This window comes from Thunnus maccoyii, chromosome 17, assembly GCF_910596095.1.
Source record: "Thunnus maccoyii chromosome 17, fThuMac1.1, whole genome shotgun sequence".
Lineage (NCBI taxonomy): Eukaryota > Metazoa > Chordata > Actinopteri > Scombriformes > Scombridae > Thunnus > Thunnus maccoyii.
The window spans coordinates 10,625,716-10,650,881 of NC_056549.1; the positions used below are offsets into that span (position 1 = coordinate 10,625,716).

General features: G+C 41.1%; 1 protein-coding gene across 7 annotated transcripts in view; it reads right to left on the reverse strand.

Annotated features, from left to right (window-relative positions):
- The window catches only part of runx2b (RUNX family transcription factor 2b), a 119,931-nt gene that overhangs the window by 72,670 nt on the left and 22,095 nt on the right, over positions 1 to 25,166 (reverse strand). For 4 of the 7 annotated variants that reach the window (XM_042390968.1, XM_042390967.1, XM_042390971.1 and 1 more), the window contains 2 exons: positions 13,769 to 13,868; positions 13,574 to 13,667 (listed from right to left, as the gene is read on the reverse strand). The exons of 2 other annotated variants lie outside the window; for them this stretch is intronic. In XM_042390968.1, the coding sequence (XP_042246902.1) occupies positions 13,574 to 13,664 (91 nt within the window). In that variant the 5' untranslated portion in view covers positions 13,665 to 13,667; positions 13,769 to 13,868. Of the gene's footprint in view, positions 1 to 13,573; positions 13,668 to 13,768; positions 13,869 to 19,591; positions 19,652 to 25,166 lie in introns of all 7 variants that reach the window. One more of the 7 variants, XM_042390970.1, reaches the window with a different exon arrangement.

The following is a 25,166-nucleotide window of genomic DNA, read 5'->3' on the forward strand; positions in this document are numbered from 1 at the left end:
GCTGCTACATCTGCTCTGCATATTCATCCCAGGGCCTCTTTAATTCTTGCCCCGCGCCCACACACACACTCTCTCGCTCACACACACACAAACAGAAAACACACACACCGAGCTACACATCAATGCACACACACACAGACGTGAACACACACGCAAGACTGAGCACACATATAAACATCTACTGTGATTATGGAAGTGAAAAAAAAACAAATAATTATTTAAAACTTTAGAGGGTTAGTAATCTACAGAAAACAATAAGATGGTGTAGGGCTGAACATATAATATTATTTCAAACATCTGTGATATAACTGAGCAGGGAAAGAAGTTAATGGATACAATATCAACCAATAGAACTGATGATTAATAGAAAGTTTTAGTGAATAATCAGGACTGCCCGCGGAGCATAAATATAATTCAGTGAAATAATTTGACACACCACCCTTCTATGGTTTGGTCTTACGCTGACAAAAGGATGACTCAGGTTCAATATGTGGGCTCTCTCTGATGTGGCAAACTTATGTTTTGTCAATCTTGGTTTGAGAGCTGTTAAAGCTCACAGCTTGACAAAAGTTTTGAGCTTTAACCGGCATTCAGACAACCAAAAACAGCCCTGTTACTGTACCGGCAAGACACTGAAAAACAAAGGCTGGTTTGGAGTATGTTTTGAGGCTTATCAGACACCGCATAATACTTTATAATACTATCAGTCAGGATTATACAACTACTGGAAGGTTTTATCCGTGACAGTCATAGTATAGTTTGTTGCAACAATTACAAGGTACTTTAAATAGCAGGATCCGGTATTTACGTAACAAATGCATCTACCAGAGATGTGAACTTGAACACAGTCCCTTGTCAGATGACCCTGCATTACACTGTGGCAGAAGTTCAACTTTTTGGCTGACCCTTCATTATTTTTTAATCATAACCCTCTATGTTGACATTCTGGCTGACCCAACGCAAGTATTGAAATTAATAAATGTGCATTTTGTGTCTGTCTGAACACAGCCTTTGAGAGTACTGAGAGAGGAATATCTAACATACCACCCCCCAGGGAAGTGCTTCTGTGGTCCTAACCCACTAACAGAAGGGGAAACTTTACTTCTGGTGTTAAGTAAAATTCCACATCAATTTGTGTTTTACCCTTTACCTTAACCTAAAACCAATTTTAGCCTTCACCCCAGTGACGCCTAACCATAATCTAACCTAAGGCCTAACCTCAACCACTGATGTACACACCACAGGAAACACTTTTTTTTTATGAGGAAACAATCAGCACAAGATCAGCTTGAAGTACATGTTTGAGGCACACCACTGATAAGACTAACAGCTGACAACAGAGTCAAGAATGCCACCGTCAGCAGCGGGGAGAACACGGCACAAACATGTTTGCTGTCCCGTCCAGTCAAAACTGTGCTCTTGCTTAAAGATGCGTGCAGTTGTTGCAGTGATACAGCAGAGTTTGAGAATGAGCAGTGTAGCAGCAGCATGGCTGAGCACTGACAGCTTAAATAGACCGCCTTACTGCAAAGGTTGCGTTGGATGTGTCATGCAGCAAGTAGAGCATATCATGTGTGACTGTAGCAATGCACTTGAGTTGCTGGCCTGAACTAACTCACAGGCTTCACTCCATTTGGTCTTGAAAAAAAAAAGCTCATGTTAAAAAATAGGTTGTACAGTCTTTATCTCAGATCGCATTACAGCATTTGTAACAGTGACAAAAATCATTTCGTTTCAGTGGAATTGCCGCATTCAGCTTTCATGTGGAGTGAATTCTGACATGCAGATTCATGCCATTGACCGACTGTACATCACCTTGACATTGCTGACCTTTGAGGTGACAGAAATAAAATGGATGGAGAGTCCAAAATGGAGGAAACAATCCTATTACCTGCGTACCGTTCCCTGTTTTGTCTATTGGAGATAGACGAGAGAGGGAATAAACAAAGGAAAACAGGCGAGTCTAGAGTATGAGGAAAAAATGAGGAAGAGAGACAAAAATTGATGAGGTAAGGAGGGGGTAGAGAGATAGAGAAAAAATGAGAGGAGAGATTAAAATAAAAAGGATACACCCAAACAAAGAAAAGGAGATCAACAAAATCGGTTATGACAGCCCTTCTAGAAGTGGTATATTATACAAAAAAGTTAATAGCATGCAGTATCATTGTCAATGTCACTGTGTTTGGTTCAAAAGTTCAGTTCTAGTCCTTGTTCGCTTATATAAATATGAAAAAAAAACTAAAAACACTTGATAAATGAATGTCAGCAGTGTACAGCATGTGTCTGTAATTGCTGTATGTATTCTGTATATACAGACTACCTAAAACTACTTAAAGCTCTATGTCTTGTTTATGTCAGCAACTCCTCAGAACTTTAGTTGATTTTAGACGTCAACATTTCCTTTGTGATTTTCAAAGGTTATGAAAATGAACATGGGTCATGTCCAGTGTTCCGTCAGCAGAATTCTGCGGGCTGTGAGCTACTGTTTTCCTTGAGATGGAGAGATGGAGTGCTGTTTGCCAATGCGTCATGGTTTGTTAACAAGTTTCTGACTACCTGCATATAAATAAATCTGCCAAGTTTCTGCCGCATGCCTCTGTTGTCTGTTATTATTAGTATTTTTATATGAAGCGGCATAACTCACTCAACAGAGAAAGCCTTCTGGTTTGAACCCCCCACAACGTAGAGTTTGGGTCAAAGAAAAATCAGCAAACTGCGAGACAAATTGCTCCTGGGGAATACTGAAAAAAAAAAAAACCTACTGAACTCGAGTAATTGAGTTACACGAAACAGAAATGTACAAAATCAGCGTCGCCTTCAAACCAAGTCTCTTCCTCTCTCGTGTGTCTACCAATCTTTTTCTCCCTTGTCTGCCAATCTAGGCTCTGCTACAGCCTATGTTCCCACTGAGTCATATTATTTCCATATTTATGTCGGCAGCAGCCCCTCGCTTTGATCTCCTGCCTTGTTCAGAGGCTGATCCTGTTATGGCTTGTTCCTGTAAATACTTTGAAGGGCTCCAGGATTAGAAGATCTTGGACTCAATGAAAAAACAAACAGCTCTTACACAGATTCATTTATAAGGCCCCCGAAAAACACAAAAAAATCATTTGGTAACAGTAGATGGAAGTTTACTCTGTAATTGTTGGTAATTGTGGAGCCACTGTTTATGGGTCCTGACAGAGTAAGATTCTGAGTGATTGTATTTGGAGTGTATTTCTGCCACACACAGCATTTAGCCTTTGAAACTTGACTGCAGCTGGGGTTTGCACACTGTAACTGTCTTTCTGCTGACCGTTTGCTCGCTATGGGTGAGGCTAAGAAATCGACTTGAATGGGATAACACTGAGCATGCACGCTTGTCACAGTTTTGACAACGACAAGATGGGATACACAGAAACACGTTCTATATACATCTAAAAGAACGCACACAGACGCGTTCTCATGTTCGTAAAGAGAGTAGATACTGAGAAGTATTTTACAATATTCTGGCCAGCGGACTTGAGTGAGCACAGGTGCTCTCTGATCCTCTGTATCAGCCTTCTGAATCACACAATCCTCACAAAAAAAAAAAAAACCTCAATTACACCCAACTCTGCTTTTCCACGCTACCCAGAGAACAAAGACACCCTGAGTCCTTTTAAGTGACAGAAAGGCGAAAAATAAAAACAGAAAGCCAACTAAAAGAGGAATGCGTGTTGGTGGCTGCTCCACATCCCCTTGTAGTTGTCAAGATATGTAGAGAGTTTCTTCTTTTCCCCTTTTTATGAAAGCCTGTTAACTGTCGCACAAGTAGTGACCGCAGCTGTTTCGTGACATTTATTTTCTTGTCGTTTTTTTCCCATCGTTCTCTAATTGGCTTCTGTTTGTGTCCTCCTCTTATGTGGTCTCTCTACACTCAGCTTAAATTAATGTGCACTCAGGCTTGCTTTGAGAACGGGGGGTGGGGGGGGGAAGTCGACGAGTATAGGCTACATTTTTCAGCGGTGGCGGCACAAATGTTGTAGGTCACAAAAATTATTATCTTTAATTCAGAGGCTGCGAGTCTCTTGATTTTTAGTTGCTGCGTGTGGGTGACCTCATCCACTACATTGCACATTTCATCGCACATTTCCTGTCCTTTTGCCACTTGGTCTGTGGTCTATCGCCCTTCATCGTGTGGTCTCCCTCTGACCAAATCACCAAGCTGTGTAAATTGCACATTGGGACAGACAAAAGAGTAGGGTATCATTTTGACTACTGTACGCTGTGGCACAGTATTTAATGAATAAAGTATACTTAACCGTAGTAAAACGGACACACACGCTGCCTGCTCGTTTTGCATGTTTAATCTCCCTCTGAAGTGCCTCCAGTCCTTTGATATTCTAGAGTGTGTCTTTTTACGTCATAGCTGTCAAATTTGTTTTTTTTCTTTGCTGCCGTTCTATAATAATCTTTGAAAATTACCTCTCTTATTCCTGGAGAACCTACAAAATCCATCATTCCGCACAACTTTATTACAGCAGTTAACGAACGAATCTCTAAATCTTATTTACACTATTATTATCGTAATAAACAGCAACCAAAACAAATATTCTCAATTTAGTCTTAACTTATAAAATCAGTTTCACTGTAAAACAGGCCAGGAAAACATAGTAATGGCTGAAGGCAGAAGCACACACTGTAGGCATTTACCACAATAGGCCACAGAAGCTAACCATTTTTTTATAGTAGTAATGTGAATAAGCCAGATAAATGGGGATAATGCATAGCCCAGAGGTTGCACATAGGAAGTGTAACCAGCAGACCTTATTGTGTTCTTTGGACATGTGTGACTTTACATTCCAACTCAATACCCAAGGCTTGTAAAGATAGTATAACGACAAACACAGACAGCAACCGGAATAAAAACAAGCCTCCTTAAAGCGCGCACACACACACACACACACACACACACACACACACACACACACACACACACACACACACACAGAGACACAGACACAGACACACACACACACATATGCACACATTTACTGGAAGAGTGACAGAGCATTGCAACGGGTGAAAAAAACAGAGAGAAAAACAAGTGGGCAAAACCACTTGGGGAAAAAAAACACCCTATATTATCAGGGGTGGAGATCTGCCACAAGCACATTCCTGAATCAATACTCACTTCATCCCAAGCTATTTCAATATTGTTAAATACTGTAGTGCAAGGGTCGGCAACCTATGGCACATGTGCCCACGCTGGCACGCGAGTCCAGTAACATGGGCACATGGGCAGCAATTCAATAAAAAATATTCTTCATATACTTGTTTTAATAAAAAAAAAAATTTAAATATAAAATATAAGTCTAATGGTGAAATAAATGAACAATTTGATTTAAAATAATATTGAAATAATTCATTCTCAAAATAGTCTCAATATATACCATTGTTTTTGACAGCAAGTGAGTGCACACAATTAACGTGGTCTATCATGCCCCTCCTCCCACCTCCTTCTGACCTACCGACAAAAGCAGCATCACAGCGGTAGTGAAAACATAGGATAGCTAGCTAGCTTTCTTCTTTGCTTTATTTCAAGAACAACTGATGATGACAGAAGCAAAAAAATATAGGTTGTCTAATATTCGCCTCTTTCAAATTGGATTTATTTCACAAAAGGACTCTGCTGAGATAATGTTGTGCCGAACTTCAAGTGAAGTGTTTCCCCTATATTCATTCAGCAGCGGCGCACCGCCTCTGCAAAATTATGAGTGCCGCTGCTAAAATTTCAGACGATCATTAATATCAACGAGCTACTGATGATTTTCACTCACACACTGTGCGAGCACAATAACACCCTACGTTATTGTGGATTTTTTTGGTCATCTTCCCTCTCTTCGCTCCCCCCCCCCTCGCCGCTCCAAAGCAGTCAACCTAAGGGAAACACTGAATTGTAAAACATAATTTTGAAACAAAGCACGAGAACAACATCAAAGATGAGGCTTATAAAGCTGAATCAATCAAGAGGGCAGTGGCCCAGTATGGGAAGCAAAGCAGTGTGTTTACAACCCTATGTACCGCCAAAAACCAAGCTAGAGGGCAGCTATAAAATTGAGCAGTGCATTGCCAAACATGGGAATCCATTCTCTGATGGAGAGTATATAAAGGGGGCTTTTTCTCATAAGTTCAGAGGTCATATTTGATGGGTTACCAAACAAAGACACGATCATCAACATGAACAAAGAAATGCCTGTTTCTAATAGAACAGTAAAGTCGCATTACCAACAGGGCTGAAAACGTAAGGCACCAGCAAACTCTTGCATTGAAAGATGTGTCGTTATTCAGCGTAGCTCTTGACGAGGGTGTGGATGTAAACAACGTTACACATCTAGCAGTGTTTGCGACAAAGGAGAGATACGCGAGGAACTTTGTTGTTTAAAGCTCATGCATGGTACCACTATAGGGGAGGATGTGGCAAAAGCATTCACTAATCATTTTGAGGAGAAAGGAGTTGATATCAAGAAAATATCTGCTGTTACCACCGACGGAGCCCCCATCATGGCAGGGAAGGCTTGTGAAAGGCTTGTGAAGGCTTGTGCCATGGCTTGTGAAGAACTCATGTTCTTCACGGTTATCACGGGCCACCTCAACAAGTTCAACCTACAGCTGCAAGGCGCGGGCCAGACAGTGCTGGCTCTGTTTGATGCATGGACAGCATTTGTGGCAAAGATTGGGGTCTACTCACGGGACATTCAAAGTGGAACCTTCGTTACTTCAAGCACCTAAAGAAACTGTCAGGGTATCAAACTGTTAACCACAATGACGTCAGCATGTACATGCGAGAGCTTGAGCTGGAGTTGAGCCATATTTCAGGACCTCCAGCAACACGGCACATTGTTTTCTTTTTGATAACCCCGGCACACTTGAGGGAGAACAGCGAGTCCCTGTTTCAGTAGAAGGGGATTGAGGAGTCTGTAATGCAGCAGATAGAACTCAATGCATCATCACTGCGGGCATCTAAAATCACACAGCTGCGCAAAACACTGCCGACACTGATCAAGAGGCCTCCATTCTGGCCTGTTGGGAAAGCTTTGACTTTCTAAAGAAGGTGGTCTTTGCAATGATTTCAGCATTTGGATCCACATATATGTGCGACAGATATTCTCACATATGAAGCCAATTTTGAGTCCCACGCACAGCCGAGTGACGACGGACCATTTACGTCCTGTGTCCGAAGGAAAGTATCCAAATACAGACCGGAGATCATGCAGCTCAGCAAAGAAAAGCAGGGACAAGGGTCGCACTAAACACCCACACAGTGTATGTAGAGCACAGATCTTTTGGCATGCAGAATCTAAACGGGAAGACATGCAGCAGTAAATAAATAAATAGATAAATGCTCATTATGAAAACGAACTGGCATTCGGGTCTATTTTTTTTTTCTTTAAACATTGTAAAGTGGCACGGAACATCCAAAACGTTGCCAACCTCTGCTGTAGAGTTTCCACAGGCTGGGGACTACGCTGCACCTGGCAGACATCACACCTCTTGGGCGAGACAGAATACTGTGGTTGTATTGTAAAACAAGAGCCGATAATAAAAAATTCAAGCAACTGTGGTAGAATTTAAATGATCAGAATTATCTATCTATCTATCTCTAACACAAACTGCCATACAGCAGCCAAATACACTTACTGCTAAGCTAAGCTAACTGGCTGTTGGCTGAAGCCTTATGTTTACCATATTGATATAAGATTAGTATCAATCTCCTTATCTAATTCTAAGCAAGTAAGCAGATAAGCCTCATTTCTCAAAATGTCAAACTATGAAAACCTGTAGAACCTCTGCAGACAGTTGCAAAAAAAACAAATCAGAAAAAAGGGTGGGTCAGGTAGTTCCTATGAAATCAGGTTAGAGAATAACAAAACATCCTGCATGAACCATCATGTGTGTGTCTACTGTAAGTGTTGTGTATCTGCAATTCCTGTGAAGCAATGTAAGCTGCAATTTTGTCAGGCTGTAGAATGCAACTCTGGAAGCTTGCCTGGCCAAAATAGGCAAAATAGGAGCTGAATTCATTTTTGATTGCGCAGAAAAAAACAAAACAAAACAAAAAAAAAAGAAATGCAGATTGGTAAGTTAATGAATCAGTTAAGAAATAGTCCAAACTTTTGTAGACAGCAAGAGAGAACGTTATTAGGTGTTGTGGGGGAGGAAAGAGTGTGGGTGTACAGTAGGCGGGTTGTCAGTGAGGAGAAAGTGGCAGGGAGAAGGAGATAGTCATAGTGAAAAAGCAGGAAAGAAGAGGCAGAAAAAAAAAAGAGGCAGTGACTGAGACGCTGAGGGGGTGAGAGGTCACAACCCTGACACGTGTAGCTAGTTGAACCTTTAACTTGTAGCGGAGGTCACCGCCGGGAGGCTTGGAGGGGAAGCGCTTTATTGTTCTGGGTTACGAGCTCCTCGCCAGCGCTGTTAGGAGCTCCTAAATCACACACACACACACACACACACACACACACACACACACACACACACACACACACACACACACACTGCGGGTCATTCGGGGCTGCTGAGCCAGATACTGCCTGGCCTGAGCAGATTTTTCCCCTGGTAAAGTCTTTATCCTAGACGCCTCACCAGTCTATTCCTAGAGGCTGCTGAAATGGAAAAGACGAGGTGGGTTTTATTTCAGACCATTTTATGATATGAACTAATGTATATGAAAAGACATCACCTCATAAACCAATAGAGTTCCCTTGCTCGTGCACCTACTTAATGCACCACCCAGGATATTTCACATGAAGCATGAGGGCTGCAAAAAGCATTCAGATAATGACATGAACTGTAACGGTGAATAAGGAACATTAGTTTGTGTGATTACGTTACTGGAGCTGAAACCATTAGTCGAACAAATTTGATTTGTCAATTGACAAAAGATTAGTCAGCGTTATTTTGATAATTGCTTGAGTCATTTTTCAAACATAAATGCCAAACATTCTCTGGTTCCAGCTTCTCAAATGTGAGGATTTATTGCTTTTCTTTGCCATTTATGATAGTAAACTGAATATCTTTGAGTATTAGACAGTATAAATCAAGGAATCTCAATATGTCAGCTCTGAGGCATTTTATAGAGAAAACAATTATTTGATTAACTGAGAAAATAATATACAGATTAATGAAAATAATCACTAGTTACAGCACTATACATTACATAGATTGAAATATTCATTTTACAATTGTTCTCTTTTTTTTGGAGGGGGAGGGCAGTGGAAAGATGACAGGAATTAAAGGGAGAGAGTGATGGGGGGGGTGACATGCAACAAACGTCTGCAGCCAGATTCGAACTGCGGAAGTAGCGGTTATATGGCATGCATCTTAACCAGTGTTTTAATTGTTTTACATTAAAGATTAGAGGAAAAGGATATAAGCAAGAGTATTTTAGTTTAAATTAGTAGTTTAAATATACATTTTCGATACTTCAAAACAACACACTCGAGCATCGGTTCAACAAACCTCACGAGGCATGTGTTGTTCTGGCAATGTGTGTCTTATTCAAACCTTTAAACCCAGATTCAAATCTAATTTGACCATAATCTGGGCCTGAACAGTAGGTGTTCCTCATTGATTTATTGTAAACTCTGCTAAGTGTCAGAGTGAGAGGTAGCAGAGAGGAGTGTGATGATGATAACCTCAAATGAATTCTCCTCTCTCCACCCTCCTCCACAGTTTATTAGTTTAGGCCAGAGGCCACTTGTAGCCTTGCAGAGTGGACGGTAATTGTGTGCGTGCTCCTTAAGCACCGACCGCAGCAATAATAGACTGAATTATACAATAAATTCCCTCCAGATGTGCTCCCTCCACTCCCACCCACCCAACTCCAATTTGACAGTTCGCACACCCACAATCTGCGCGAGTGGGCCTCTGTCCACACACACACATACGTGCACTCAGTCACCCATACACACGCTTACAAATGTACATACACACACGGTGGCTTAGTTGCAGTGTTTGCATTGTCAGATTGTTTCCATACTGGTGTTAGCTTGCTGCGTTTCCTCACTGCTGGTGTAATTACAAGTCGTATTAGCTGATAGTGTTTTGCTAACCTCCTAATAGATGTCCTCCTGCCTCGAAAACCTCACAGAGACTCCATTCAATAATAAGCTCCTTTTCTAATGCCTAATACTATGACACACACACCTACACACATATAGGCTGATGTTTACAAGTAGTTACATACAAACGTCCTAGTTGCTCAAAAACAAAATCATGCACAGCTCACATTTATGTGATGTGGATTTTGTCATAAATTTTTGATTAGCATTATACATGTAGTACTCGGAGAGAAATGCAGTGAAAGCACATCCTAAATAAAAAGCAGAGCCACCCTGCATGGGAATCTAACCGTCTATTTCTGTCTTATGGAGGAGGCAAGCGAGGAGCAGGATAAGGACAAGAGGAAGAGAGAGGAGGAAAAGAGCGGTCAGACTAATTATTATGTACACTGCTGCTGAAATGTGAGTCCGTTTTCTGAAGGGGGGGTATTTCTTCCAAAATGTTTTCATTCCTGATTTTTGTGTACTCCAGCCTACCGCCATAGAAACACGGTTTCATATTTTCTCATGGCTAAATATTGCCCAAATCTCAGCCAGCATTGTGCTGATGCAGGAGGATGGTGAGAGAATGGACCACCAGTTAGATTGGCTGCTACACTTTCTCTCCATCTCCAGCTTTGTTGATCAGCTGCTGCCAAGATCTCAGCATCAGCCTGCACAGTGCCACCCAGTGTTCAAGTAAAGGGCTTTATTCACAGCTAAAGTGCATGGATGAATGAGTAAACAATGATTATCATGAATTAAATTTTTTTTTTAAAAACTTAATACAAGTATTATTAGGAAAATGTATCAAAAGTAAAAGTATTAATTATGTACATATATCACATTATATATATTACATATTATCATATTGTTGGATCATGCATAACATGTAAGCAGCATTTTAATCAAGTAGCTGGTTGAAGTAATTTTTTTACTGCGTTATATTCTAATGGGCTGTTTAATCCAGAGCAATGCATCATACTTTGTATAATAACTGTATGTTTTGTATGTAAAAATCTTAATCTGTAAAGTAGTGGAGGTAAAAGTTGTAGTAGTTGCAGAATATGGATATACTCAAATAAAGTACCTCAAAATTGTACTCAAGTATAGTACTTTCCACCACTGGAAATAATAAAAACACATTTCTAATAATAAAAATGTTTTCTGTATAGTGAATTTATGTTTGTCTATGTGAGTAGTGAATTTACCAAAACATTAGTAGCCTTTTCCTACAGGTTTTAAAGTCGAGAGGCACAGAAAACACATGAAAAGAAGATAGGATGATGTTCAAGAAAGATCCTTGTTTTTTGTTTTTTTTAAAGGTAATATCTACTTGTGCAAAATAACATTAACAATGTAGAGCAGCAAGGTCTAATTTAATGTACCAACAGTGTCACAATACTACCAAAATTAAAAACATGTAATCAGTCCCAAAGTAATTGGTGGGTCATAATCCCACGAGATATCCCAGATATTAAATGCTTGTAAAAAGTCTGTTTTCCATTAGCATCAGCTAAGAAAAAATCTAATATTGTTAAATATTAGACTTTTAGGTAAGAATTATAATAACATAACGTAGGTTAATAATAACAATAATAATAATAATAATATAAGGTTATAATTAAGGCCCCCCAACCCTCCAATATAATTATCCATTAATATGAATAATAATAATACCTGAAATGTCTGCTAACAACATGACCCTGTTTCACATATCTTAACTGACAGTGTTACCTCTGTTATAGTTCTGTCACATGGTGATATTGTGTTTGCCAGGTGAGAGGCTGGCCGGACTAATCAGTAAAGGCAGAATAATTTGCCTGCAGACATGTTCCAGAGCAGAACTCCCCTGTGCTTTCCTCAACCTGCTGTCCCAGGTGGCTTCAATGCTTGAATGCCCCTTTTACCTGCTCCAAACTACAGAGCCAGAAAAAAAAAAAGAAAAAAAAAAGAAAAATTAAAAAAACACGTCATAACAGGAAACAGGAACAGGAAAGAGACTTGGCGGACTCTGCAGAGGCCAGGTGCAGAGTTTGGCTTGACTCCCCTTCTCCTGCTCTCTGGCTTGTGCAAGGCGGGAGGGTGGCTGCTGGTAGCGGAGGCCTTTTCATCGCCAAGCTTCTTTATCAAACCCCTGGGTCTAGTTTGTTCTCCTGTTGCTGCTGCTTGGTGGGTTGCCGTTATAAATTAGACTGCAGGAGATGTGGGGAGCTCCCCGGTGTATCCTTGCCTTACGACCGCTCACGCAGAAGGTCAAATGAAATATCAGCTACACTGTTCATTTTTTTTTAATTACAAGAAGCCAGCTCATAAAAGCAGCCTCATGAGCCAGGGTGGTACAGTTTCCTCTTTTTTTGTGTTTTTCTCTACATCTTACCTCCCTCGCTGTCCGCCGTACGTCTTTCCAGAGTTACATTTCTGTTAAAGGTCCTTGAGCAGACCTTTAATCACTGTGTTGTAGCGGCTAATGCGATTTATTTGACCCATCAGAGGAGGCATACTCACTAATTATTGCTTGTAAGATAGATCTCCTTCATCCTTTCCGAGCTTACTCTTGGAAATTTACTGCTCAAGTTCACTGTCTGTACAGCGAAAGGAACAAATTAATTTACAGTCTTGCTGACCAGTTTAGAACATGATGACGTTTAGAGGAAAGAATTACTTTTAGCTTGCCCCTAAAAGCCACACTGTAAAACAGTGTGAAAGAGATATAATCAGATACTAAAACTGAAAATTCTAAAAATCACCAACATCTACAGCTCAGACAGATTTTTTTTCATCTTCCCTGCTGAAGATGCTTTCACTGAGAATATTAGCTTTTCTAGCACTAAACCCTTTGCCCAATTAATTATTTGCATCCCCAGTTAGAGTGTGTTGTTTTTGTTTATTTTTGTTTGAGTGGTCATCGGCTAAGTTCGTCATTCGGAGCCCTTGTGGCCTCTTGGGTGGTCGTAGCAAGTGCCAAAGATGCCCCCGCCGTGTTTAATCTTTGACATTTATTTGTTTGCTTTGTGAATGAATATGCAAGCTGGAAAGAGTTATTAGTTCTAGTGTATCCTCATTACAGGGGGCCGTTCATCCTGCTAGACTGTGGTTGGTCAGGCAGCCGTTCCCCCAGACCAATGTCCAGACGCCGCCTCGTAACTTTGCCTTTAGTCCGTGTTCATTCCCTTCTTACTATCTGGCATCTGTAAGCATGCCGACGCTCAAGCTTGAAGCCACACTGGCATCACAACAGCAAATGCTGCCTAGAATTAGTTCAGGTTTGTATCAACATTTTGAAAATTCAAAAACTTAAACTTTTGATGAACCGCCTAAATAGGGAGCGGGTTGTGATGCTTTTAAATATTGACTCTTTTATTTGCACATTTGTTGTTGTCTCTCATAACAGTTCCAGGGGCTGTGCTTGTTGCTGTATGCATGTGCAAGTGTGTTTTATTCGTTCCTCCTCTGTAGCATCCACTAGGCCTCTAAGAGCTGGCCTCACCTCATCTGGCAGCCATTACCTGCACACATGCTCCTGTCTGAAGGTTGATCTGCCGGGTTAAACAAATCCAGGCAGCGCAGCGCGGCCCGCCAGGAATCAGCTCCATACATCAGCTGTGGAACAGCCAACATGTCAGGGTTAGAGCTGGCTACCGTTAGCCGCGCACTATCACTGATCTTGCAACGCCAAATATGCTAGAAAACGACAAACTCACTTTAGTTCAGGTGCTGGATGCGGTGATCAAATATACTGAGATATGTGGCTTCTGCTGAAGGAGCGTTTTGGAGGAGGGAAAAGGCTTCTGAGTTTTCTCTCTAGAAAGATGTGACACGAATCATTTCTTATGTATGAAGTTCCAAACTAAACAGTAACAGGCATATAGTCTCGGTATTGAATGTGGAATTCAGTAATTATCTGCAGCAATATGCTTCATCCAGCATTTTGGTGTGAGATGAGGCATAAATGTATAACTGTCTCTCAGCAGGGATGGCATGGAATTGACAATTCGACCAAGTTTGTGGAGTCTGATTCAATTCCGTTCCCAATCAAAAGCTTGAGATTCCATTTATGTTTATTACATTTCCTGTTTCTCACTTCATCACGTCAGAATTGAAACTGACAGGGTAATTATCATTTCATCCTAAATTGATCCCAATCCATGTGGGCTGGCTCCAAACACAGAGACACGAGAGGGGGAAAAAGAGGGATGGAGGAGGAAAAAAAAGCATTTTGGGAGCATTTGGCGATGGTTCAGTCATCTGTAAGACGTATCGCTTGAAGGGTGGGGAGAGATGGAAGGAGAGAAGCAGGGAGGGAGAAAAGGAAGGGGAGACGTTTGGAGATTGCGTTGCGGGTGTTCCCTTGATGTCCCCCTGACAGGAACCAGATTGGGAGCCGCACGGCGTCGGCGCTTTGGCTTTTTATTCGTCTGGCTCCGCCGGGTTTTTCCTGGCCTGAGCAGGCCCGGTTCTGAGACGCTGTGGCCCACTTGTGGAGCCAGCCTGTAGTTTAAGTGAGAATAACAAATGCTTGAAAAAATAATAGGCCTACAAAAAGAAAAAGAGAGGAGCAGCACAATCCTACTATTGTTCATGGTAGCTAGGCAGAAAGCACAGTCCAGCCACGTCTTTGGGACATTTTACTGGCTCTAATAAAGAATGTGTGGTCCTTGTTTTGGAGAGGTCTGCCAGACTGACAGATATGCTCTACAGTAGTATTGGATGGTTCCGTATCATGTATTTTGAGTTGTGTTACTTGGCACAGCTCAGACGAGACCTGTCATTCATCATGCTTTTGCCTAGCTGAAAGTAGTGGTCCGAGTTGCTTATGATGGCATAGTGTGTAATAAGTTGAATAAGTAATCATAAAGGCGCTTGTGGAAAGTGGCGGACAGGGCGATTTCACCAAAAACTCCCACATATGCTGACAAAATCCTCCTCGGCCTGACTGGCATGTTTTAACTTATAAGCAATGCTATATGAGGCTTTCATGAACAGAAAAAATATGTATATATGTCACTAAGAAATAAAGTTGCCAGTTATTTGCAGTAGATGGACCGAATGTACTCTGAATCAAAGGTTTTATTGCGTATGTGTAATGTGTAGCTCAGCATTAGGGGGGTATGCAGCTTGACATTGAACATCTTTGTGTGGTTATAAGGTTACAGGTTTATTTCAGATGGAGTACACGGAAAAAAAAAATACTTTTAATCTGTATCCAGAACACCTTGAAAAAAATAGGTGAAGATCTCTGAATCATCAGCTCATTTATAGAATATGCATTGAATTTCATTTGAGTTTATTCTCCATTCGTCAGCCTTTTCTTGTTTAATATTATTCAGTGTTATGCGGTGTTAATTCCTGGACTTGTAGCACGCACACACACACACACACACACACACACACACACTCATGTCCCTGGCTCTACTGTGTGGGGTACAGAAACACAGTTTGGTCTGTGCTTAATCAGTTCTGTTTTTAAGTGTTCTCTGCTCAGTTTTCCAGCTCAGCCCTGTGAAAGAAAAACGTCTGGTCGTGGGTGGCTTAGCTGGGTCACTGAGCCCACAGAGTAGAGCATTTCATAAGAAAGAGCCCACTTAATTCTGAACCATACATCGCATTAGCTGATTTACATGTGGACAGCTATCATTTTGTGAGAAGTTTGACATTGATAAATGAGGTGTTTTACCTAATAGGTAATAAAAACAAATTACAGGTCTTAAGAGAAAGGATGTTCTTCATTTGGCTCTGTTTTCTGTCTCTTCGAGGGCAAGGGCCAGATTGTTTCCATATGATTGTAGCCTTCATTTGTTAAGACTGCAGACAGAGATTAATAACGGCATTTTCTGATGACCGATCCATACTTCGCCTTGGGGTTATTTAAAGAAAAAAAATTATAGGAACAACTCGACATCAAGGACAAATGACTGTTTTTATCCGTACACGTGGTTGGAGCAGATTTGTAGGTTACTTAGCTATTAATAGCGTACTGTATTTGAATGTATCATCAAGTATTATTTCTCTCTCTCTCTGTGATTCTCATTCTCTTTCTTTAAATAGCCATTTACACTGTTTGCACAAATTAAACTTAATTAATTACAGGAAACAAAATTCTCTTACCACCACCATAAAAATGTGAAATGAACACATTACTGATATTTATATCCTGAGCTGTATGTTGAGAGCAATAAACATTTCTCTGATTAGCAGGGCACAAATAATCTCATGGTTAAAAAGCCACGATGTTTTCACTATAAGGCTGTTAATTATGGAGGGTATAAATGCCTCAATGCAGTGATTATGTGGCTGCTGCCCTTGTCCGTGATCCATTAAATACCCTGAAATCAAATTAGTGAAACCATAAACAATCTACTTATGGTCAGTAGGGATTCACAGGGTTTTCAGAGGGTGAAATGCTGACATACAATGTGAAATGACAAATGATAGTCCAGAGACGGGAACAAATCAGTGCTCTGACCAGAGTTTTTTTTTCCAAAGAGAAAATATTAACCCAAACAGTACTTAGTAGGTGAGGGTGTGTTATTCTTAACCGGTTTGAATCACTACTGGACTCTCCGAGTCCCACAGAGCTCGTATATAAGCTCTCTCAAGTTTCTTCAGCTAGGCGTGAAAAGGCTTCCCTTCTGGTGTAATGCAAGCCTGACAGAGGACAAGTCTGCCTCTATTCCCCGTCTCAGTGCAGTCAAATTCAAACTGAAAGGATGAGGCAGCCACATCCACACAGTCACACAGTCCATAATTTTTCACCAAACTAAAAGATCCTTACAGTATGAAAGCTGCTCAGTCAGGTGTGGTACCTTACCTGACTATACGTCTGCAAGTGGCGATTAATTAGCACGCTGCACTGTGGTAATTGTACTTACACAAAATTTAAATATATAATATACATATATATATATGTAATATGTAAAACTCTACTCATGTGCAGGTACTGATGAATACATTATGTTTGAACATATTGTTAAATGGAAAGTCCATATGTACATGTTCATTTTGAGAGGCCGGAGACATTGCTTTTTAACCCTGAAATTAGAGTTATGTTTTGTCACAATCCTGCAAACATCATATAGAGAAACAAAGACAATACTTTCCCTGTGAATTGAATTGTGCCGTTCCGTCTTGCTTGTAAATGATGCAGGCGTACGTAATGACTGCGTAGTCAGACCGAGGTAATTTCAAGTGCCACATCCAATCAGCACTATCACCACAAAGTATCACAGCTTGGAGCGCAGTCATTCTCTTTGCAGAGCCCTCAGCTGAAGTGATAGTCAACCACTGAAACACAGTAAAAGTTACCAATACAGTGCAAAAAGAAAGGGTGAGGAAAGAGAAGGGGGCAAGAGGGATCGGGGGGTGGAAGGGGTGAAAGAGTCTTGGATCCTGTGGTAAGTGCCAGAGGGACACATTTTGTTGGAACACAGGGTGTGCTGAGTGATGGGAGAACGGCTACAGCAGTGTTTAGAAACACCAGTCGGCCAGTCTATTGCCTAGGAGCCTGGGTGTCTGCCTTGAGCTCTCCCCCCCACCGCTCTAAGTAGGATGGTACATGCAGCCTCACTGCATACCGCTCCTGCGCGCCGCTAAAATTAGCCCCCCTGGAACCAGATGGAATTCTAAACAGAATAAACTTTTCTTGACTTGATTATATTGAGCCTTTCCAAGCTCCGACATTAAAAAGAAAGAGAGAAGGCAAAGAACGAGGGGGAACCTTAGAAGCTAATTGCCGTGGGTCTGGCGTGCACATTGGGCATTGTGTTTAGTCGAGACGCTGCAGTAATGCCGGAGCCTTTCCCCGGGCCGTGTCTCCCAAAAGGGGAACTGTCACATCTTCCATGCGTTTGCGGTGGGCTTGCAGCTCCACACGGACTGCATGTGAAGCCACTAATTAAAAGCAAGCGATCCGTAACTGTCTGGCTCACCAGGCCGTGCTCATCCATGTGGCCCCCATCGGCTGTCGTAGACCCCCTGGCCCCTGACGATGACTGTAAGGCCTATGCATGGGAGTGATTTTGAGAAAAAATGTGATGATTCCCGCATGAAGCAACACCGGCAGTATTACAGTGTATTTACAGGATTCAATGAGATGTATTTTTAGTCACTGACTTTACATAATTGGGGTAAAAAAAATGTTTAACTTTTAACAAATGATGGAAACTAGAGTACTTTTATTTGGCACCCAAAAGATTCAGAGTATCTTCATATTATCATGAAAAAGTAAATAATTATAATGTTATATAAGTGACAGAGATCATATTTTAAATTATATTTTCTGATCAGAATTATATTTTTAATGGTACTGATTGTTTAAATGGTCCATAAGTTACATTATTTGTCATTTTTATGTAGTTTCTGTGCATTTTCTGTTATATAACTGTATATAAGCAGCCAACTCTTAGGGTTTTTAAAAAGAATAAAAATAAATTGTGAGGCCAACAATAGCTGTAACATAACAGAGAAGTGTAAACAGAGGAATCTAAAGAGCACTTAGAATACTATACAAATTCCTTTAATGAAACAACCCATGGTTGGTAGAGAAGATGGAATGGGACTTTTGACTCGCTCCAAACAGTGACTTTGATTACCAAGATTTGTTTGTTTCCACAAAATGACAGCTAAAACCCCAAGTCCTTCTCTAAACCAAAGTCTCACTACACTCCAAACTCGGCCCAGTGGTTGGCCACCTACAGAACAGCAAAAAAAAAAAAACAAAGAGGGGGGAAAAACCCCTTTGTATCAAAGGCTATCTTCTGGTGACTCCCTGGCTCGTGTTTATCGAATGCTGATTTTAATGCTCCATTTTTATCATGGCGATTAGCATTGTTTAGTAATCAGTCAAACCGAGACTTACCCTTGTCCATGCGAGTGTAAACACTTGTCTTCTCAAAACAGCTTCATTTGGATAAAGAAAGGACAGAAATGTCTCTGTGAATATGATGGTATATTTCTTGTATTGTTTGCTGAAGCAGAAGCACATGATGCAATGCTTGTGTTTGGGGAAAAAGCAGTAATTGCAGTATCAGTCATATGTGAGCCATGACACATATGACCACCATGAATCTGCCTTTTCTCTCTCTGAAATCTGTCCCATCCCATCACAGTTTTTCCACCACTCGCTGGCTTAGCTTTCTGCCGCAAATTTTATATGATCCCCTTTTTTCAATAACCTCAGTTTGCTTTGATTACTTTAATCACCTTTGAATGCAACCAATTTTCAGAGTTTGCGGTAGCTCGGCCTGGGCCTGCTTGGTGGCGTGTGTGTGATTGAGGTGAGGCACTGAGCACTGCTGCAGTAGCTCATATGAGCCAGGGCTGAAGTGTTTCCTCGACAGAAGGAAGGAAAACCTTACGGGGGGGGGGGTGGGGTGGTGGTGGATGGAGGTAATGCGAAGGGGAGAGTGAGGGAGCGACCCAGACGGTGACTTGGCTGGGGTCAGGTGTAAACACATGCACAGCTGGCAGACAGATGTGCTCAGACGAGAGCCAGTGACCATGTCTTTGGTTCCTTCCTCTCCGCTCACCTGATGTTCAGCTAATTCAGCAGCAGATGCAGCGAGGCTCAGTGAGAAACAAAGAGTTAGCTGCAAGAAAAAAAAATTTCACACACATGTAAAATTGTGTGCAGACATGCTTAGAATACACACAAGAGGTCTTACAATGCAGACAGTAAGAAAAAATGAAAAAGGGGGAGCACAAAGAAATCAAAAGCTCTGGTTACTCCAGAAGTGGCCTCTGCTCCACTGTGACTTAGCTAGTCGAGCGAGTGTGTGGTCGATGAGAGAGAAAGTATAACATTTCCCATTTTCTACTTTACTGGAGTGGTCTGGGAGACTCATCGGATGGGATTTTAAAAAGATCTTTCAGTGCACTGACAGCCATGAACGCACCATGATTACATTCCTTTCACCCAGAGCTTTCTTTTTTTTTTCTGCTTTTATTCAGCATGTGCCAGGCCAAAAAGGACGGACAATTTTGTGCATTTTTGTGGATTTTCTGAGACCCCTAATCAAACTTTCAAACAAATGATCTCATGATGTAATGGACTGGAGAGATGCAGGCAACAACAAAACAAACTCTCTACTGCTGCAAGAGCAATAACCAAAAGTTTACACCCCAGCAAACACTTTAAATATTTACCAACCTTAGTAAAACAGTCGGGGATTATCCTGTATTGTTATAACACTGAGAAAAGACTCTCATACTTTCCATATTTTCTACTGATTCCATGAGGCTGAAAACAAGGAGAGGGATCAGATTAAAATCTCTTTGTACATAAACTACCCATTGACTCACTGTCTTCCTGTCGGAAGGAGCAATTAGCTCTCCGAGACAAAGATCTCAGACATTTTAAATGGCTGAAAATAAATAAATGTGGGTATTGCCGTTAGACTTTAGGCCCTGTTTCAATTAGAGCAGAGGCCGTGGTCTGTGTCTCTCACTGAGCTGCTGGCTCCTTCAAGCTCTGCTTCTATGGGGACTTTTTAATTGCTATGTTTTAGCTGAAAGGGAAACAGAGAGGGGAAATGTACTGTATTCATCTTGGCCTCCCACTATGCTTCACTCATGAAGGCCTGGGGTGATTTGTCTCTTTAACGCGGAACGCTGTACAGTGAAGTACAGTGCTGCTCAGACAATGCATTCATTCTTCCCATCATGAATGGAGATTTTCTTCCACAGTTATTTTTTTTTTTCTCGGCGGATTGATTTATGTGACATAATTTATTATGACCAGCTACCCGAGCTCCTTCAATTTCAGGAGGTAAAATGATCTAGAGATTTGCTAAAATCACAACACCTTCAATATAAAAGCTTTTGACAAAGTCTGCACTTGATATTCATCATTAGATTAGTGGCTGGCATCTGTTAAGCCTTATATAACTGATAAAAGTAGTCTGTGGCTCTTATTTTAAGGATTGCATTCCATTTCAAACATTCCACACAATCTGCTGAAGTTGGTTATACTTTCGATGGAGCATAAGATTTCAAACTCCTCACTCTTATTGCTTTTTTCCACATCCAGCTGATGGCAGCCATGTCAACTATCAAAAGGCAGAGTCTGCTTACCAAGATGACTGATGAGCGACAGTAGCCAGATCTGTGTGTGTGTGTGTGTGTGTGTGTGTGCTCTCTTTCCCAGCATGCAGACATGTGGGTCATAGAGAGAGACCAGATAAACACCTCCTGATCTCGCTGCTGTCAGATCAACACTTTCTGTCAGCACATCCCTGTCTCTCTCTGTGTCACTCTCACACACTATCTATCAAGTCTCTTCCCTTTCCTCAGGCATCCCATCAATCATCCTCGTTCAGAGCTTCACAAGCCCAGAATTCTCTTCGTGTCTGCATCGCGTAACGGCGAGGATGTTTAAAGGTCCCTTTGTCCCTTTGAGAGTGGGGACCGACGTGAATTTCCTCTCAGATGTGATAATATGATGACGGTTACGCTATTTTCGGGGACGCCGCAGTCTCTTTTTTGTTTCTCTCAACACCCATAATTAGCAACGTGTGCCTTCCACAGCGACAGTTATACCTTTCACCCTTCCCTCTCTGTGCGTTGCGTGATTACACACAGACAGATGGTTTGAGTTTGAGCCCTGCCGCCCCGCGCTAATATCAGACATGCTTTGAATTTATCTCACATCTTAATGGACGACAGTATAGACAGGCAGTTTGCAAACTGCCGAGCCATTCCTCTCGCCCTCGGTTTATTACCGTATTTATTTGACTGGATTCAAGGAATGAAGCAAATTGGCCCCTGCGAGAAAGACGCAGAGAAACTATGAAAGTGAGAGGGGTAAGGAGCTCCACAATGAATGGTCATGTATTTAACTGTTAAGACTGCGGTCGTAAGAGCTGTCTAATGCTTGTCTGTCTGATAATAAACCTCATTACGGAGTGATCCCACACAATCAAACCATTCTCTTCCATCCTATTTCCTCTTGGACAACTCAGATACTGAAGTCTCTTCCTGCCTCTGGCAATACTGGATCAAAGCACTTCTTCCCTTTAGCGACCAGACTAGTTAGCTGATTAATGATTTTCATCATCATCCCGAGGCCTCTGCTGAGGAACATCTTAACACGTTGTCTTGACCCAGAAGGCCACGGGAATACATCAGGATACTTGTGGTCATTTTTAATCTAATGTCAGGCCTCTGCAGTCGCGTAGTACACGTTTCACTACAGTGGCCCACTCACTTACTGAAAGATAAACTCCTTTTGTTGATCTAAAGTGGTTTGCTTACGCTTCATCAATTGGTCGGTCGGTCAAGCAGCAGTTTTGGGAGGAGAGGCGAGGGCGAACGCCGTTGCCTCAGCAGAAGTGGTAGAGGGAACAAAGACTGGTTTATGGCGTGTGGCCATCAGACAGGCTACATCAACACTGTTCGTCAGGACCCAAGAATAGTGCGGAGGGCTGAGTCAGCCTAGCAGCAACTACCCACAGCAAGGAGAAGAGAGGGAGAAATGTGTGTGTACTTGCGAGATGGCCAGAGAGAGAGAGAGAAAACAAGCCTAGGTTCTTGTTAAAACGAGATTGTTAAGGATTCCTGCTGTGGCATTAACTTCTTTGCCATTCACCGTTTGACTCCATGACTCCACTCTTGACCTCGTAGCACACAAACACAAATGGGGACTTGGCCTCCGTAACGGCCCTGTTTACTGGAAATGCTGCTCACCAGGGACAATAAAGACTTATGATGCATACAAGGCTCCTGCCAACCTTTGCTGTTGTGGCCTAATGTAAGTCCCATACACACATGTGCACATGTGTACTGTACACACGAACACAAAGAGAAAAGGGATGGCAACCAACATACATAAAAATAATTACCAATTTTAAGATAAACCATGGATAAAGATGCAAAACTTTATTGTCTTTTAATGAAGGCAGGAATAAAAATTTGTCTTTGTTTCGGTTCAAAGGCCCAATAAAAACCCACATTAAAGATTAAGGGGAATGAAATTAGGTGAGCGCATACGGAAAGAGGTATACCTATTAAAACGCCAACATGCAAACATTATTTATGGAGCTACTGTTTATAGCAACAGGACGCGGCGTTGTCATCGGCCTAACACTTAGGGTGTTGTGCGGCAGAGGGACGAGCTGTTTATTTTGTTTATCACTTCACTCTATCGACTGCATATGGAGTGTGTATGAGCGCGTGCACGTGCATTTTCATTTGGAAGTGATCTCCTGTGTTTTTCCTGTTGCAGAGCACAGAAGCGTGTGGTGTGGAAGCTCAAAGCTCTCGCCCACATCAAGAGAAACCATCCGTCCTTACAGCCACAAGCCCTCCCTCTCTTCCCCCCTCTCAGGCGTAATAACAGAGCCATCAAATAGCCATATTTATAATCTCTGAACGGGCCAATTTTAAAGTGGTCAACTCCAGAGGTATAGGAATTGTTGAGAGCAATTTGCGGTTTTCATTCTTAAAGAGGCACCATCCCAGTGGCAAATGAAATAAAGTCAGTTTCCTTTTTTTTTTCCATTTGTCAATATGAAAGCTGGGTTTAATTACATCTTTGGCTCTCTTCTGATATCACTTCAAAATGATTTATTTAAATTGGGCAGGGCAAAATTATTTTATTATAATTCTGCTCCATGTTTGTGTGCCACAGAAATTAGAGCATTTATCAATTTCCAAAATGCAACAATCAGATTGTGCCAGCCTGGTACAGCAGGCTGTGCGTGGGATTCATATGAAAGCAATTACTGTATATTTTCAGTAGCAAGTACTGTGTGCAATATTAATATCATTTGTCTTGACTTTATTGAAGTAAAATGAATCTGTTTATCATGAGAACGTCTTCTCAACACACCTACGCGTTTACAATATTCATCAACGCTGAAAACACCGGTTTTCAGAGGAAAAGGGAAGTTGAATGCAAGCAAATAGCATCTGGTTTAGCAACACATTGTGAGCAGAACCAGCAGCAGATCAGCATACATTAATACATTTCATCTGGTCATTACTGTGCAGTCATGGAGCCAAGCGTTCCTGCCAGTTTCCAGCCTCCTGTCACTTGCCGGTATCTGACACTGATGAAAAATGCAGCGTGTTTCGATCACCACAACATTACCATTCTGTTTTCTCTATATGTTGAGATCAGATGACTCCCAAGTGTTGATCTAGTATGATAAATGTAGTGCTGTGTAACACGCAATTCACTTTTGATTTTGTGTGTGAGTGTATGTGTGTGTGTGTGTGTGTGTGTGTTTGCATTTGCATTTGTCTTTACAACTCATTATAAAGGATCAACGTTAGGAGAGAATACGTGAATATGAATTGATGACATAAAAACCGGACAGTAGGAAATGTGGTCACATTTATTATTATGTATTTAAAGCCAATATGTGTGGAATGGTTTGTCATAATAACATCTATCAAATTATTCTAATGGCATATGTCTTTGTGTTTAGATACAACCACTTTAAAGCTACTATATGGAACTAAAACAATTTTAAAAAATAATATCAATAAACATAGCATCTTGAATAATTCACAATTTTTTTCATTCACCCTTTACACAGAGTTATATATAATATACAATACAAATATACAATGTTTCTGTGGTAGACCACTAGAAAATCTAATTACCTCTTGCTATTCAAAGTTTTTAATCTCATTTTCCTCGGTTTAACACAAAAGATATTACAAATTTACAACACGACAAAATTCAAAAGATTTATAAAAAAAACAAGTTTGCACAGTATACTGTTCAGATTGTACGGCTGTGACTGGTTTAACTGTCACTAGATGTGTTTTTAGTCACATACTTCACTGAGAAACAAATTGAGCTACCCCCGGGATGCAGCCTGACGTTTAATATTCAGTGCGCCCATGTTTGGCAAGTCTACAGGAGAAGCTAAGTGCTAAAGACAATATTCAAGCAAAAAACTACCCTCAATCCAGGCAGAAACATACTTAGTAAATAAAATAACTATATTAAAAAGCAATGGTCATCGATTTGTCTAAATAAATGACACATGAATACCCAATATTAGAAAAAGACCAAAACAACTTTCCTAATACTAAAACAGTTGAAATATTCACATGATCTAGCCTACTACCCATAAATGTATCTCACCTTATATT